General features: G+C 42.3%; 1 protein-coding gene across 1 annotated transcript in view; it reads right to left on the minus strand.

The window, feature by feature from the left end:
• Positions 1-16783, minus strand: part of LOC141092192 (uncharacterized) — a 169949-nt gene that overhangs the window by 117052 nt on the left and 36114 nt on the right. Inside the window, exons 3-4 of the mRNA XM_073578209.1 lie at positions 11735-11806; positions 9375-9488 (exon numbers count right to left, since the gene is read on the minus strand). Of these exons, the coding sequence (XP_073434310.1) occupies positions 9375-9488; positions 11735-11806 (186 nt within the window). The remainder of the gene's footprint in view (positions 1-9374; positions 9489-11734; positions 11807-16783) is intronic.

Here is a 16783-nt window from a genome sequence, read left to right on the forward strand (position 1 = left end):
TGGGGGGGGTCTTTAGGCAGCTCTGTATTATTACTTTGTGAGCAATGTCACATTATAAAGGCCATATAAATTAGCATTAAACAAAAAGTCCCAAATCTCTGGCGGATTTTAAAAAAAATGAAAAGAAAACAAAAAACTCAGGGGAGCAGCGGAAATAACACAAGGGCAAAAACTTGTCACTTTTGACGTGGTGAAAAGTCCTCTCTAAGCTAATAGGAAAGTTAATGTGAGTCAGGTAGACATTCAGGCACGTAACAACATTTTGAGAACTTTTTTCTTTTCTCTTATTTCATCTCTTAATATTTGTAATACTTCCTGGATTCTTTAAATTATCTAAAAGCATTTCGAGCTAAATCCTTATGTGCAAATATTTGAGTCTCTGAATGAAAGTATAAAGGATCCTATTCTTGGTTTGCCATGAACCATGTATTAGGAGTCATCTCTCTATTTCATATGCCTCGTGCGTCTTATTTGACAGTTGTGTAATGTACTGTTTTCCAGGCCTATAGTATAGGCTGCAATTGTGCCTCTTAGGACCATTTTGGCTCAGTTTCCGTAAAGCGCAGGGACGATAACAGGAGCTGCATTGTTCTGCTTCATCTACTACTTATCCAGTAAGAAGATATTCATCTCTCAACAAATGTTGAGAAAGTCTCTTTAAAGAAGCACTCACATCAAACTTTTCCTCCTCTTAATACATTGCAGTCATCATAATATATAGGATTGCGTACTTACAATTGCTTATTTTGCCCTTTTACCCAGTTAATTCTTCGCTTTTAAATTCATTCTATGACATCAGGTGATTAAAAACAGACTAGCTGTATCCTTCTAAGCTCTATGTAAAAACAGGAAGTCTCTTTTGCCTGTATGATTCCCTTTGCTAAGGACTTTTGCAGTGAGGAAGATTTATAATTCTAATGATGACTCATGCAGTGAAAAGTGACTTCCTAAACAGAGCTTAGAAGGATTCAGTTAATCTATTTTAATAACCTGATGTCATAGACCTAATTCAAAAGAGAATAATTAACTGGGTAGAAGGGAAAAATGAGCAGAAATGCATACACAGTGCTGTTATGATTGAGTCACCGTAGGAGGCAAAAATAGAAATGCTAGCTAAGTCCAGAAACCAGAGAAGTTTGCAGCTATCGGATTGCAGACCCCTGAACCTATCAACACAACTAGCAGTAGCCGTGGGGGGCTCCTACGATGCCCTAGGCCCCTCGATCACAGCCGGAGGACTACATAGCCTAAAGACAGAAAGGGAAATCTAAACTGCCCCAGAGCAGACCCCAAAGCAAAAGGCAGCCCCCCACATATAATGACGGTGAAGCAAGAAGAAAGAACAAAACACAGACAGAAAGATAGACTGAGCAAAGATGGGGCCCAAGCTAGCTTAGATAGGAAAGGACAGGAAGGCTGCTGTCTGCATTCCGTGAAAAAACCCTATGAAAATAAGAGCCAACAAACTGACAGTAAAAAGGCCCTGAAGACGCTAGGCTTCAAAAAAGGCTATGTCAGTACTCAGGAATGTTCTGAAGACAGAGCAAAAGGCAAAAGGCGATTCAGCTCACCCCAGCAGGGAATGGCAGAATCCAGAAAAGCAAGGAAAACAAAACACTAATGCAAAAAGGCAAAGCAGAAATCTTAGCTTTAGATGAGCAGGAATCAGACTGGTTTCCTAGAAGTCCACAGAGAAATCACCCACAGGCCAGAAGGGCGTCGGCAGCCTTATATCCAGTCATTAACTCCACTCAGTCAGTCATCATCATCAGTCCCAGGTGTTTGACAATCAGGCTCACTACCTTTCTTCACCAGAAGAGGGAGTTCCTCGGGCCTCAGTAGTGAAGGGGAAAATGAACTCACAACACAGTGCCATATAATATGATAACTGCAATATATTATGAGGATAAAAAAATTTATGGGAGTGCTTCATTAAGTGTCTTGTAATTGAAACCTCATCTAAAAGTAGGAAATCATGAATGGAGGCTTCCCATGTTCTATAGATCAATACAGGGTTATCCCAACAATGACCAGGATTTGAGAAGAGCCAGAAAGCTCCATTTACTAAATTTGAACCTTCTTTCTAAATTTCTTCTATAAAGGATCTGTCACCTCTAGCATGTCAGATTTAGTAAGTACCAGTATTCCCCACTGATACAACAATTCTGGATCATCTATTTATAGGACTTAGGCCGGTGTTGTTCATGCCAGAGGTGCCTGTTCCATTCCTCCTGTTGAAAATGGCATGTCTTTACATAATCATCCAATTCATTCTGATAGTTGTAATCATGTGTTTTGACATTCAGACTACAGCCATTAAATGAATGCAGATTTTTCGCATGCTGACAATCGTTGGTAATATAACCCCTTAAAGCACCACTCCAGTGGGGTTTATTCAAAGCTAGAATGGTACTTTAAATCTAAGCCCACTGCTCCTGTTTTTAAACTCATCTTCCGTATGCTTCACCTTTTACTGACACTGCTCCGATCTCGCGGTGTCATCTTGTGCCCGAAACTTCTGACTAATTTTAAGAAACAACGTGATAATTTTCATCTTCTCATCTCCACATTCCAGGAGCGATAGTTTTTATTTTTTCATCATCGTAGCTGTATGAAGGCCTGTTGCTCTTCAGAATGAGTTGTATTCATCAGTGGCAGGATTTTATGGTACATACAACTCAGTACCTATTTATAGCTTGGATTTGAAAAAATAGCAGTTTGATTGTTCTTTTATGTTTAAAATGTTCCACAAATGGAGCTTTTACATACTACACAAACAAGGGCTCATGCAGACATCCATGGATCTCGGTCTGACAGACAGACATGCACAGACTGGCCGCAGGTCTCCCGACCCAAGCATGACAGCCTCATAGAAATATACGAAACTGTCATGCTCGGGTCAGGAAACACGCAGCCAGTCCATGCATAGCGGTTCAAGATCGGACCGAGATCCCTGGATTTCTGCATGAGCCCTAAGGTATTATCTTTATTATGTGGGGCCGTACGTTATGGTGATACCAAATTTATATAGTTTTAATTATGTTTTGCTACTTTTGTACAATAAATACACTGTGTGGAAAATAAAATTGTTTTGTGTTGCCACATTCAGGTATGTGCAGACAGTGTCGGACTGGGGTGCCAAGGAACCACCAGCAACCAACTGCAGGGCCCCACTTTTCAGCTTCATGCAAATGTGACATTATCTTCAGTAACAAATTTATATAGCTCTGGCAAAAATTAAGAGACCACCACATCAAATCCCTGTCATGGGCAGCCCATTCTCCAGACCTGAACCCCATTGAAAACATCTAGAATGTAATCAAGAGGATGATGGATAGTCACAAGCCATCAAACAAAGAAGAACTGCTTAAATTTTTGCGCCAGAAGCAGCGTGAAAGACTGGTGGCAAGCATGCCAAGACGCATGAAAGCTGTTTTTAAAAATCATGGTAAGGCTAAGTGCACACGTACCGGAACTCTCGCGGAAATTACCGCGAGAATTCCGGAATTCCAGTCCGCGGGAAAATCGCATTTTAAATTCCCGCGATTTTCCCGCGGAAAAACTAGCATTTTGCAAGCGTAATTAGCTTGCAAAATGCTAGCGTTTTCCAAGCGATCTGTAGCATCGCTTGGAGAACTGATTGACAGGTTGGTCACACTTGTCAAACACAGTGTTTGACGAGTGTGACCAACTTTTTACTACTGAGGCTGCTTATGCGGCATCAGTAGTAAAAGATAGAATGTAAAAAAAAATAAAAAATAGTGTTATTCTCACCCTCCGACGTCCCGCGCAGGCGTTCCCAGTAGTCCTTTGCGAAAATGCCCGTCAGTTCTCGCGGGAACGCGACGTCTCGCGGTAATTCGCGATGACGTCGCGCGAATTACCGAGAGACTTCGCGATCCCGCGAGATCGGACGCCATCGCTGGCATTTTCGCAAAGGACTACTGGGAACGGGAGCGTGGAGAGAGGCGGGAAGGCTGCGCGGGACGTCGGAGGGTAAGAATAACAATATTTTTTATTTTAAATTCTATTTTTTACAGGGATATGGTACCCAAAGCCCGGAGGACAGTCTCCTCTCCTCCAGACCGTGGGTACCATCCGCAATTGTTCTGCTTACTTTCCGCATGGTGTGCACAGCCACATGCGGGAAATAAGCGGAACAATGCATTCCTATGGGTGCGGGATTGCCGCGATTCTGCAAAATAATGATCATGCTGCGGTTTTTACCGCGAAGTGATTCCGCAAAAACCGCAGCATTAGCACAGCATTGCGGAATCCCATAGGAATGCATGGGATGCTTATTTTTCGCGTTTTCGCGGCAAAATCGCGCGGTTAAAACTGCCGCGGAAACGCGAAAAAAACGCCACGTGTGAACTCAGCCTTATTCCACAAAATATTGATTTCAGAACTCTTCCTGAGTTAGAACAATAGAATTGTTGTTTCTAAATAATTATGAACTTGTTTTCTTTGCATTATTTGAGGTATGAAAGCACTGTTTGTTTGTTTTTAATTTTGACCATTTTTCTTTGTCAGAAAAAAAAATTAAAAAATACTAAATATAATGATGGGAAATTCGGAGACATGTTGTCAGAAGTTTATAGAATAAAATAACAATTTACATTTTACTCAAAAATATACCCATAAAGGGAAAAATCAGACAAATTGAATATTAGAAAGTGGTCCCTTAATTTTTGCCATTGCTGTATAACAACGGACCGGGTAGATTGTTAAATGAATACGATATCGCCTTTGTCTGTACATGGTGATTCAAGTATAAAGTGCCAAGTGCTGCTTATACGAGAGGGTTGTGTCCCACTATTGCACAGGGGCCCACCGGAGGATTCTCCTGTTCTGTGGGCTAGGCAAAGCCTGTGTTCAAATGACATCTTTAAGACACCGGTACACCTACCTGAAGTTTTTTTTAGGTGAAGCCACGTCAGGAAAAAGACAAAGGTGTTTTTCCTGAAGCAACTTTGCTGTCGTTATTTCTTTCTATTATTTAAGCTATAATTAGTGAGCACCTGAAGAATGAACATAATACTTCTTTTAACAACTTCACAGTTTCTTAACCCTGAAACAGTTAAAGATGACCTTTCATTTCCATTTTGATTCTTTTAGGTTGAACTGGACACACAATATAATAAAGGATGCAGAGCAGAACAAAACGTTTATTTTTTTCATTTCATCTATCAATTGCATAGATATTAGCAATCAAAGTATTTGACACCTAATGAGTTTAAATTTTATTAAGTCCAAGTGGGTGTTATCAGACAGTTTTCACTGGGGGCGTGTTCTTCTTCCTCCTGTATGATGCTGACCAATCATAAGCAAGGTGCAGAATTTTCAGTGTGTGGGATGTCATGATACAGCTCTGGTCCCTTGGTTTAATATCCTCCATAATTTGAAAGCACAAATGACTTTCAGATAAGGTCAATGTGGGGCAAGGGGCAGCACAGCTGAGTTAGCTGTGTCACATTACAAACCTTTTTATCAGCTCTCTCCCAGTACTGTCAGCTCTGTTATACTGTCCCTTCCCTGCAATGCCTTTCCAGTGATGTGTCAGTAATTACACTTGTCTGTTGTGCTTAACTTGTACTCATTCTACAGTGAAAGCAGAGCAGTTGCTCAATACATCGCTCACAGGAGTAACCCAAAACAGACTACACCTATGTTAGCTATAATGACAGCCCTCATCTCACTGCAGAGCCATTACAAGTTGCATGAGCACAGCCGACATAAGGGTGACACTGACACTGACACATTTCTGGACAGGCAGTATGCAAAATGTTTGGAAACTGCTAACATGGACACTGCTATTTGGCTAATGGCATCTGATAGATGACTGCTTACAACTGAGACTATATAAATTGTAATACTTCATATGTTTATATCTAAATGTATGTACAACATGTAGGTTACAGTATGTTGGATGTACTACCGGACCCCTGAAAATACGTATGAGAAGACATCTATCAGATGCCATTAGCTGAACGACAATGAACATTTCAGCAATTTCCAGACATTTGGCACATATACACAAAGGTGACACCTTCTCATTCAAATTTGCTGGTATTGAAAGAGTCCACAGACTGACTACGGGAAGAGACCATAAAAGAAAACTTCTGAATAGAGAGTCCAAGTGGATTTTCACTTTAGAAACCAGAATGGCCGCAGGTATTAATACTTGGCAGGATTGGCAATATTGATATAGAGTTTGTAAGGAGGCAGCTGGACAAGTTGTGGATGTGAGGTATGTGTCCCCAAGATGCCAAGTCTCAGTGACATAGGACCCGGAGAAGCAGGCTCCAGGACAAATAATAGTGAGGTGTTTTTAGGCTATGTGCACACAGAGTTTTAGGTGCTGCGGATTTTTCCGTGCAGATTTGGAAAAATCCGCAGGTAAATTCTCAGGTCAAAAGACCTGCGGTTTACCTGCGGATTAGCCTGCGGTTTCACAAATCTACAATGGAGAAGGTGTGAAACCGCTGCGGATTCCGCACAAAGAATTGACAAGCTGCGTATTTGAACCCGCAGCAAATCAGCGCGGAAAAATCCGCAGCATGTCCACAGCGTTTTTCAGTTTACCTTTGAAAACAATGGTACTGTACAACGCAGCTAAATCTGCTGTGGACCCGCAGAGCCTGAAACGCTGCGGATCCACAGCAGAATCCGCAACGTGTGCACATGGCCTTACGGGTCTGGGTTTTACGAGCAGCTGAAAGAGATGAGTGGGATCAGCTGCTCACTTTCCTCCAGTCAAAATCTTGGATTGTCTGATTCAAGGCAGCTGGGGCTGTCTCACATCAGCTGTGTGTTTTGCAAGGTGAGGAAGCCTTGCACAGTCTGCTCAGACCCTGATGGAGTCTGAGAGGAAAAGACATTTTAATGGCTGAGCCCATGTGTTATATGGACTTGTTATTTTTCTGGTTTGTTCTGTGATAGGTTTGTTTGCCTGGAAGAAGAGGCTTTATTTTTGTTACCACAGACAGTTTATGAACTCCTAATAATCTTTATTTTTAATAATCTTTATTTTTATATAGCGCTAACATATTCCGCAGCGCTTTACAGTTTGCACACATTATCATAAATCTCTTGTTTATTTTGAATCAACAAAGACGTCCCTTGTGTGAACCAGCGTCTACCGCAGATCCGATCCCTCACAAGTTTTGCTCCAGTTGTTTCTGCTAATTTTTATATATATTTTTTTATTTGTTTATCTGTTTATGGGCCAGGGTTACTAGTGGGGTACCACAGGGTTCTGTATTGGGCCCCCTACTATTTAATATACTTATTAATGATCTAGTGGATGGCTTACACAGTAAAATATCAGTATTTGCAGATGATACAAAACTATGTAAGGTAGTTAACACAAAGGAGGACAGTTTGCAACTACAGACAGATTTGAGTAAATTGGAGAATTGCGCTGAAAAATAACAAATGAGGTTTAACACAGATAAGTGTAAGGTTATGCACATGGGAAGGAGAAACAGATGCTACAATTACTTACTAAATGGGAAACTGCTGGGGAAATCAGACATGGAAAAAGACTTAGGCATCTTAGTCAATATGAAGCTAAATTGGAGTGCCCAGTGTCAGGCAGCTGTCACCAAAGCAAATAGGGTCATGGGATGCATTAGAAGAGGTCTGGGGACACGAGATGAAAACATAATTCTACCTCTATACAAATCACTCGTCAGACCACACTTGCAGTATTGTGTGCAATTTTGGATGCCGGTGCTCAAGAAAGACATTACTGAACTTGAAAGGGTTGAAAGGCGGGCTACTAAAATGATAAATGGAGTTGGTTCACTACAATACCCAGAAAGGTTATCAAAATTAGGTCTATTTACTCTAGAAAAGAGTAGACTTAGGGGAGACTTAATATATATGTACAAGTATATCAGAGGGCAATCCAGAGATCTCTCCAATGAACTGTTTGTACCAAGGACTGTGACAAGAACAAGGGGGCATTCTCTTCGTTTGGAGGAAAGACAATTTCTGCACCAGCATAGAAGAGGGTTCTTCACGGTAAGAGCAGTGAGGCTCTGGAATTCTCTTCCTGAGGAAGTGGTGATGGCCAACTCACTGAATGAATTTAAGAAAGGAATGGATGCTTTGCTTGTAAGTGACATTATAGAAGGTTACGAATAACAATATTATAGGTAGATGGTTGACCCAGCTTAGGGGAAGGAATTGTTTCTCTATGGAGAAAATTGGCTTCTACTCTGTGGGTTTTTTGCCTTCCCCAGGATCAACAATGCAGAACAGCTGCACTAAAAATAGGCTGAACTAGATGGACATAAGGTCTTCCTTCAGCCTTCAAAACTATGTTACTATGTTACTATGTACATGTATGTTGTTTGTCCAATTGGTCACTTTGTTAACATGTGTTATTAGCCACAGTATACTGTAAATAGGGAAGTGACGCTACCAGCCAATACCATGATTAAAACTACACACATGGTCAAAATTGTTGGTACCCCTCGTTTAATGACAGAAAAACCCACACTGGTCACAGAGATAACTTGAATCTTACGAAAGTAATAATAAATCAAAAATCTATGAAAATGAACAAATGAAAGTCAGACATTGCTTTTCAACCATGCTTCCACAGAACTTAATTTTATTTTATTTTTGTTAGCCATTAAAAGGTATCGTATCCACAGGATTATTATTTTGTTTCCCTTATACTCACAGCAATCAATCATATTTCTCTGGTTAAGAAAGTGACACACTAGCAGGCAAATTTGCATTAAATGTATATAATATTAATTTCTACATTTTCTTTATTAATTCATTTATATCCCACCAACATATTCCCTTGTACAGAAATGTTATCACTTTGTTCCCTGTTCCATCGGGAGACACAGTCAAAATCCAAATTATCAGAATGGTTTTTGGAGCTTGGGAGGAAGCTTACATTTTCTGTCAGATAGTCCCAAACTCCCAATATTGAAAATTACCACCTGTCCCATCAGTTGGCTCACTGATGATGAAAACAAGGTTGCAAAATACTTCCTTTGCAATGGAGTGATAGCGGTCGTGTGTCACTGCTTTATTCATTGTCTATGGATCTGCCACTACTCTGCTCTCTGGATGTCACATAGGCAATGAATTAGCAGTTGTGTAAGTTCTGATTTCAGAGCTTCTTTCCCAAAAGCTGCAGGGGTTCCAGCAATGGGTTTTCCACTAATAAGGAAGTTATTCCTTATTCCCTGGATAGGTGATAGTTAATCCCACCATAAAAGTTACTGTAAGTACATTAGGCCATCTGAAGGATATTAGATATTGTTTTAAAATATTAAAATAGAATATTAGTATAAGTAAAGCTGACATTTAAATTAGTACATAATAAATAACTTGTGCGTACTTACACGAACATCTTTCAGACTGGGATGTTTGTTTAGTGATTTCTGTGTGTCAGAGAGCTGCATGGAGAAGAATAGGTCCTGGACAGATCTCGCACCTTGTCCAGCCCAGCTGCTTCTCTATAAGTGAACAAATAAGACATCCATCACTGAAGTTCAAAGATCATTAGTGTATGAGATATTTCCAGAGGAAAGAGAGAAGGAAACTTCACTGTGGGAATCGTTTTGTATTTTATTATATCAGTTGGAATGCCTAATGTCTTCCTGACGACATGCATATTTTTTTATCCATTTATGTACCCTGGACCTAGGGCACATCTTTGTGATTAGTTATGTCCAGCTATGGCTTAAAGTGGGTTTATACTACTTGGACACCCCCTTTTAAAATTAATGTATCCCCCTAGTTAAACAAAAATAACTTACACCCAACGCCCTGACTGGTACCGTCCAGTAATGTTGGCTCCAGATCTCTCATGGCTCATCTCATTTGACATTATTATGATGTTATGCCATGGGAGTCCTGCAGCCAATCAGTGACTGCTATTGGCGATCTGAGGTATCACAGGAACCGTTTCAGTTTAAAGTCCAGTTGGTTTATTTCAGTTCTCATAAACCACATCACAGGAAAACTCAAATACAGCCTTTGTCTAGCACAAAGTAAAACAAAAAGTAAGTCCATTCAATAGTACTGGTTATCCCACCTGCCTTAGAGTCCAGCTTCTTATTCTTTTAGCAAACGCACTCAATCCAGGAGATCTGCACACCTCCATACACACAGCCATGTGTGAGACAAAGAGGTCTCATTTCACAAAGTGAACCAAGAGTGGAGATTTGGTGAGCATTGAGCAGTCATTTCTCCTAACTCTTCAGCTGCTCGCAATCAATCTGTCATGGCCATCTAACCCCCTTTTAATCCTATACGCACTAAAGCATTACTCCAGGTTTATCTCCCATCCATTAGGTGTCCTACAGCCACCTTACATACCTCCCTACTCTGCCTAAAGCCGTAGGCTTGGCACCTTCTACCACCAGACATGGGATTCTTGAAAAGACATCTGCATTATCATGTAACTCCTGGCTCTATGTTGCACATGGAAGCAGAAACAATCAACTTGAAGGCAAGAAACTTGCCTGTCTCTCCCCACCTTGCTTCACCCATCCAGCATTGATTTTTACTATAGCGATAGATCTACACACTAGTTGCATTCCTGTGTACAGGTAGTATCACAATCGCACATGGGCTTGCTGCCCAGTTGACTTTTTTTCTGCACTTGCAGCCTGTACCCATTAGTGAGGGTTTATTGTTTCCTCACTGTATGTGCTTATACCTGGCTGTTTTGGGTTTCTTGCAATAGGTTCTGTTATTCACCTTCATTTACTTGCATTGTTATAGCCAATAGGGCTCATATCTTCCTAGCATATTGGCATGCATTCATGTAAATGCCTCAGTGGTTGAATAAATCGGATATTGAATGTAAGCCTTTAAACCTATTGCATAATATATATATACTGCTCAAAAAATTTGTTCCCTTTATTTTTTTGAGCAGTATATTTCTATTTGTGACAAGCAGGATTGGGGGACAGCTTGCAGCCCTATTACGGGATGCATGTCTTTTTTTGCCTGTGTTGGCTGTTAATGTTTTTACCTTTTGGAGTGTTTTTTTTTGTATGTCAAATATTTATCAATTTTATCCACATGAGTGATCCCTGGGATTAGTATGCCTCTTTTTCTTGTCTGATTGCTAGTGTTGCAGTATTGGGAAAAGGAATTAAGATTCCGGTTCAGGACCCTGGCTGTATCGGGACCAGAGGACCTCACAATTGGTAGAACACCAACTGCCCAAAGACTTAACTAGTTGCTTGGCAACTCCCTAAGAAAGAGGGAGTCTTTTATACAAGATGCCTATCAGCTGTTGGCTAGGAGCCATTTTACAGGTGTACACATTGTACTAAATGCCTCTCAGCAACAAGCTGAGGACATTTACTATATGCGCACTGCCTCTTTAAGAGCATGTGAGCACGCGCACACACTAGGAACTGTGGCACACACAGCAGCAGGAAGAACGTGGGTGTCCATTGTAAACCACTCCAAGTGACTATCTGATGAAGCTTCATGAGATTATGCCAATAGTGTGTTAAACTGTCATTAGAGTAAAGGGTGTACTCTAAGGAATAGATAAATATCCTGATTTGTTGCACATGAGTTTCTTTACTCCCCGATTCTATAGGTGATAGTTTGTGGTTTTGCTGCCTTTAGCCTGAATTTACAATATGCACTTCCAATAAGAACAAGGAAAACTGTGATATTAACAGGTGTGTTCAAATTTTTAACTGGCATTGAATGTACATAGTATTATATTACTTACCCTTGCAGTGTGTGATATGACAGCAGGGAGTGTTTTGCTAATTGGAGGAAATGCAACTGTCTCCTTCTTCTCCTAAAATAAAAAAAAAAGATAAAGATATTGACCATTTTATCATACAGCTTTATAAATGCATGCATGGTTTATGATCACAAGAAAAACAAATACAAATGCAAAAAGTGGGAAGAAGATTGTGATTGTCTACCAATCAAGGGAGGACCAAGTAATTTGGTCTCTAATGTATCCTATATTATGATGAGTATTTTCAAGGCATTATTAAACAAGATTAGTTTAATTTGGGGAACTATAGGTTTAGGGAGTTGTAAAACAATAAGATTGTGCTAATCTCTCACTTTGTGGCAGCTGCCTTACTTTTTCTGTATAGTGTTAATGGAAGGTTAAAGGATATATCCCAAATACAAGATTTCACACTATACCTAGTTAAAGCATATGTCCTTTCCATATACCCTTTAGTGTGTCTATTGTGGTAGATCAGCTCACTCGGCTGCACACAGAGGTCTCTTTAAATTTCTCACTAGTTTATTAAAGCAAAGCATAAACCAATGTAAAGTTCATCAAAGCAAACACGGACTTTCTGGCATAATGGGAAATCAAAAGAAAATTTATAGCACAGTCCATACATCTGTGGAGGTCAGATCGCTCAGACTCAACAAAACACACGGTTCAGTTTAGCACAAACACAAGCACCTCTCTGGAGATAACCTCTCCAGACACACTGAACAACTAATAACTCAAAAAGATGGATATTTATATTCCAGACCATACCCTGGGGTGGAGAAATGGTCAACAAACTTCCACACGCTCTATGGTTGTTCAGAAAAACCCTTCCCTTAAAATGATGAATTAACTCCTCTCAACACATAGTGTCCTGGAGCAAACTTCAAGGTTTCAAATCACTGAAGCTAATAGCCTCCAGTATATTGACAGTGACTTTGTCACATACCACCCCCCTCTGCCAAATGTCGGGGGTTTTGGCACCTTTAGTTACCAAATAAGGGAGTCTAGACAGGGCATCTGCATTAATATGTAGCTTCCCGGGCCTGTGTACTACATGAAAACTAAAGTCCTGGAGCGCTAGAAACCACCTAGCCACCCGGGCATTCTTTCCCTTCCTTTCTCTCAGTCATCTCAGGGGCGCATGATCTGACACTAATCTTAACTTCCGGCCTAACAGGTAGTACCTCAGAGTGTCAAATGCCTATTTGATGGCAAAGCATTCTTTTTCCACAATGGTGTAGCTTTTCTCACAGAAAAAGAGTTTTCTGCTTAGTTACAGGATGGCATGTTCTTCCCCGTTTACTTCTTGGGACAATATAGCTCCCAAGCCAACCGCAAAGGTGTCCATCTGGACCACAAATTCCTTACTGAATTCAGATGCGATCAAGACTGGCTGTTTACACAGAGCGAGCTTCAAATCTTGGAACACCATCTCGGTTTGAGAAGACCACTTAGCCATCGACGACTTCGTGCCCATAAGAAGGTTGTCAGGGGTGTGGCTATCATGGTGAAATTCAAGATAAATCGCCAATAGTATCCCACATTTCCCAGTAACACACAAACCTGTTTACTGGAGACTGGTTGCGGCCAATTTTGGATTGCCTCCACTGTACTCACTTGTGGCTTTATTTTTCCCCTTCTGACGATACAACCCAAGTATTATGCCTCTTCTGTCCCAATGGCGCACTTCTTTGGGTTTATAGTAAACCCTGCCTTCCTCAGAGCATTCACCTGGAACTTCTGCAGATAACTTCCCCAATCCGGGATGAAGACCACAATGTTGTCCAGGTAAGCTGCGGCATACTTTTTGTGAGAGGTTAGGATCCAGTCCTTGGCCCTCTAGAAAGTAGCTGGGGCTCCCTGCACACCGAACAGCATCCTGGTGTACTGAAAGCACCATCAGGTGTAAAGAAGGCTGTCTTCTCCTTGGCATTTGGGGACAGGACAATTTGCCAGTACCCTCTGGTTAGGTCCAGGTTGGTGATGTACATGGCTAGCCCTAGCCTCTCAAAGTTCATTGACCCAGGGCATTGGAAATGTGTCGATTTTAGACACCTCATCTATCTTCTTGTAGTCGTTACAGAAAAGCCACTCTCCAGCTGGCTTTGGCACAAGGACAATGGGGCTGGACCAGCTGCTCTTTGACTCCTCAATGATGCCCAGGCTCAACATTCTCCTCACCTCTTTCGAAATCTCCTCGTGGCGGGCTTCAGAGATTCAATATGGCTTTTGGTTCACTCGTACATGCGGTACTGTCAAGATCTCATGCTCAACAACCTACGTACGTCCTGGCAACTCCAAAAACAGGTCTCGGTTTCGCTGAAGCAGTTCTTAGTACTGTTGTTTCTGAATGGTGAAAATGTCTCTGCCACTGTGACATCCTCGACCTTCGCTTCAGGATTGGCCTCCAGGCACATAGCTTCCACCTGGTCCCTGTCTCGCCACTTTTTAAGCAGGTTGATGTGGTATACATGGTACAGCTTTCTTCTCCCTGCCTGGTGAACTTTGTAGTTGACATCACTCAACGTTTTGACCATACCATCTCATATGGCCTTTGCCTCTTAGCCATAAATTTACTTTCCACCGTGGGTATCAACACCAACACTGGGTCTCCATTGCTAAAATGTCTCAGTCTCACCGACCGATTGTAGACCCTTGCTTGGGCCTCTTGTGCTTGAAGGAGGCTCTCCCTCACAATCAGAATCACCAAATTAGTCTCTTATGAAGGGCCAGTCTAATGTCGGGTTCATAGGAGTATGATTTTGGCAGCTATGGGTGCCTTCAGTAAGCCTTTGGCTGCCATGGCAACCCATGGGCACTACATGATCACATGATGGCAAGTTCCCCCAGATCGCATGTCTTAACTGCTGCTATCAGAGATTGACAGTGGCATTTAAAGGATGTGTTGCAGGCTCAGCTCTTGAGCCTTCTTTATACCCAAGCACCCAACATAAGATATCCAAGAGCTATCTATTTTGATAAGGGTTTAGAGGCTAAATTTAAAATGTTTTAAAATAATTTAATGCTGAACATAAATTAGGCTCGTTCTAAGCTTATAGTGCCAAGAATTTTAAAACAGAAGAATTCATTAGTGAGCTAGTTTACAAATGAGTTGAAGTACTGGATATAGCTTACCCTTAAAAGATGTGGTCTTTGCTTAAAAGTAAAGTGTCTCAAGGAAAAGAACATCAAATTTAAAAAAATAACAGAAAAAAGGTAGCATTATTTATTAACACCAGATCAGAAAGCAATACCATTGTAATGATAGGACGCAACAGCCCTGTGATAAATGCAGATGCAGCAGAGGTGCAAAATACTGATGAAACAACCACCCACACACCTAACATCCATGGAGGGGGTAATTGCATAGTATTATAAATGCACATGGAAAAGGATTGTATAGGGTGCCAATCACACATATAATTGTAATGCACAGTTTCTGGCTTACAGCCTATTTGTCACGCACAGTGTGCAACACGCTGGGAAGAGAAAAAGGAAGCCCAAACGCTAGGGAAAGGGGAAGTGGAGACCCTTAGGTAGATCTAATTGCACCTTGCCTCCCCTACCATCCCTATGTTGGTTCCACACCAATCGCCGAGCAGGCACCTAAGCCTTGTATATCCCTAGAACTAGACCCTGTGTAGGGAAGGAGTGGAAGCGCACTGGTCAGTCCCTACTGTACACTAAAGAGAAGAAGGGAGACAAACAAGGGGCAAGAAACTTATCTTGAGCAGACTCAGAGATGTAAGACCAAACGTCTTCCAACAGCACCACAGAGGAAGTAAGCCGACTGCTATAGCTCCAAGCCTTCACAAGGGAAAAATGTGAATATCAACGGCAACTCCCTAAAGCAGATTGTGAGCCTACAGTATAAACACCCAGGTCCAGGTGCATCAATTAGAGCCAGAGAGAGGTTGCCACTGGGTCCAAGAGTCAGTAGGATTAAGAAGGTGTCTGTAATGCCAAACGCTGCTGACTACTTTAGTGGAGAGTCCGCGCACCAAAGGCAGGGAGAGAAGCACAGCGCCAGGGAACAGGATCAGGCGAGTATGTGGGGGTGACATGGTGCTGCACATGGTGCTGCACATGGGGGTGACATGGTGCTGCACATGGTGCTGCACATGGGGGGGACATGGTGCTGCACATGAGGGGGTGACATGGCACTGAACATGGGGGGTGACATGGTGTCGCACATGGGAGTGACATGGTGCTGCACATGGGGTGACATGGTGCTGCACATGTGGGCAGGGGTGCACCTATAATGTGGCCATTTGAGCCTGTGGCTCAGGCAGGCAGACAGCTGCTCTGCACAGGGGGCGGCATTCTGTGCTCTGCTACCCGCAGCACCTACAATTTAGCCTCTGCACTGGTGCTGCTGGTAGCGTGCAAGAGGCTTGTAATTGATGAGGTCACAGGAGGGAAGGAGTCAGGGCCCCCTGATCATGTGACCCCTGACTCCTCCCCTCCTGTGACCTCATCACAGGTCCTGTGACTCGGTGTATGCAGGACTCTGCTGTGCTGCTGGTTGTCATCGTGCTGGATGAGGGAAGTTTATGTGTGGAGTCAGGGGGGGTTTACAGGGTGGATGTAGCAGAGCTGCATGTGTGCGAGGTGTACGGAGCGGAGCCGTGTGTGTGCAAGGTGTACGGAGCAGAGCCGCGTGTGTACGAGATGTACGGATCGGAGTCGCACGTGTGAGAGGTGTATGGAGCAGAGCCATGTGTGTACAAGGTGTACAGAGCGGAGCCACGCATGTACGAGGTGTACAGAGCGGATCCGCGCATGTACGGAGCAGAGGCGCGCATGTACGAGGTGTATGGAGCGGAGCCGCGTGTGTACGGAGTGGAGCTGTGTGTGTATGGGGCGTACAAAACAGAGCCCTGTGTGTACAAAGTGTACGGAGCTGAGCCGTGTATGTGCAGAGCCATGTGTGTGCGAGGTGTATGGAGCAAAACCTTATGTGTACAACGTTTACTGAGTGGAGCCATGTGTGTACAAGGTGTACAGAGCGTAGCCACGTGTGTAAAAGGTGTA

This window comes from Dendrobates tinctorius, unplaced genomic scaffold, assembly GCF_039654945.1.
Source record: "Dendrobates tinctorius isolate UK_male_01 unplaced genomic scaffold, ASM3965494v1 ptg000008l, whole genome shotgun sequence".
NCBI lineage: Eukaryota > Metazoa > Chordata > Amphibia > Anura > Dendrobatidae > Dendrobates > Dendrobates tinctorius.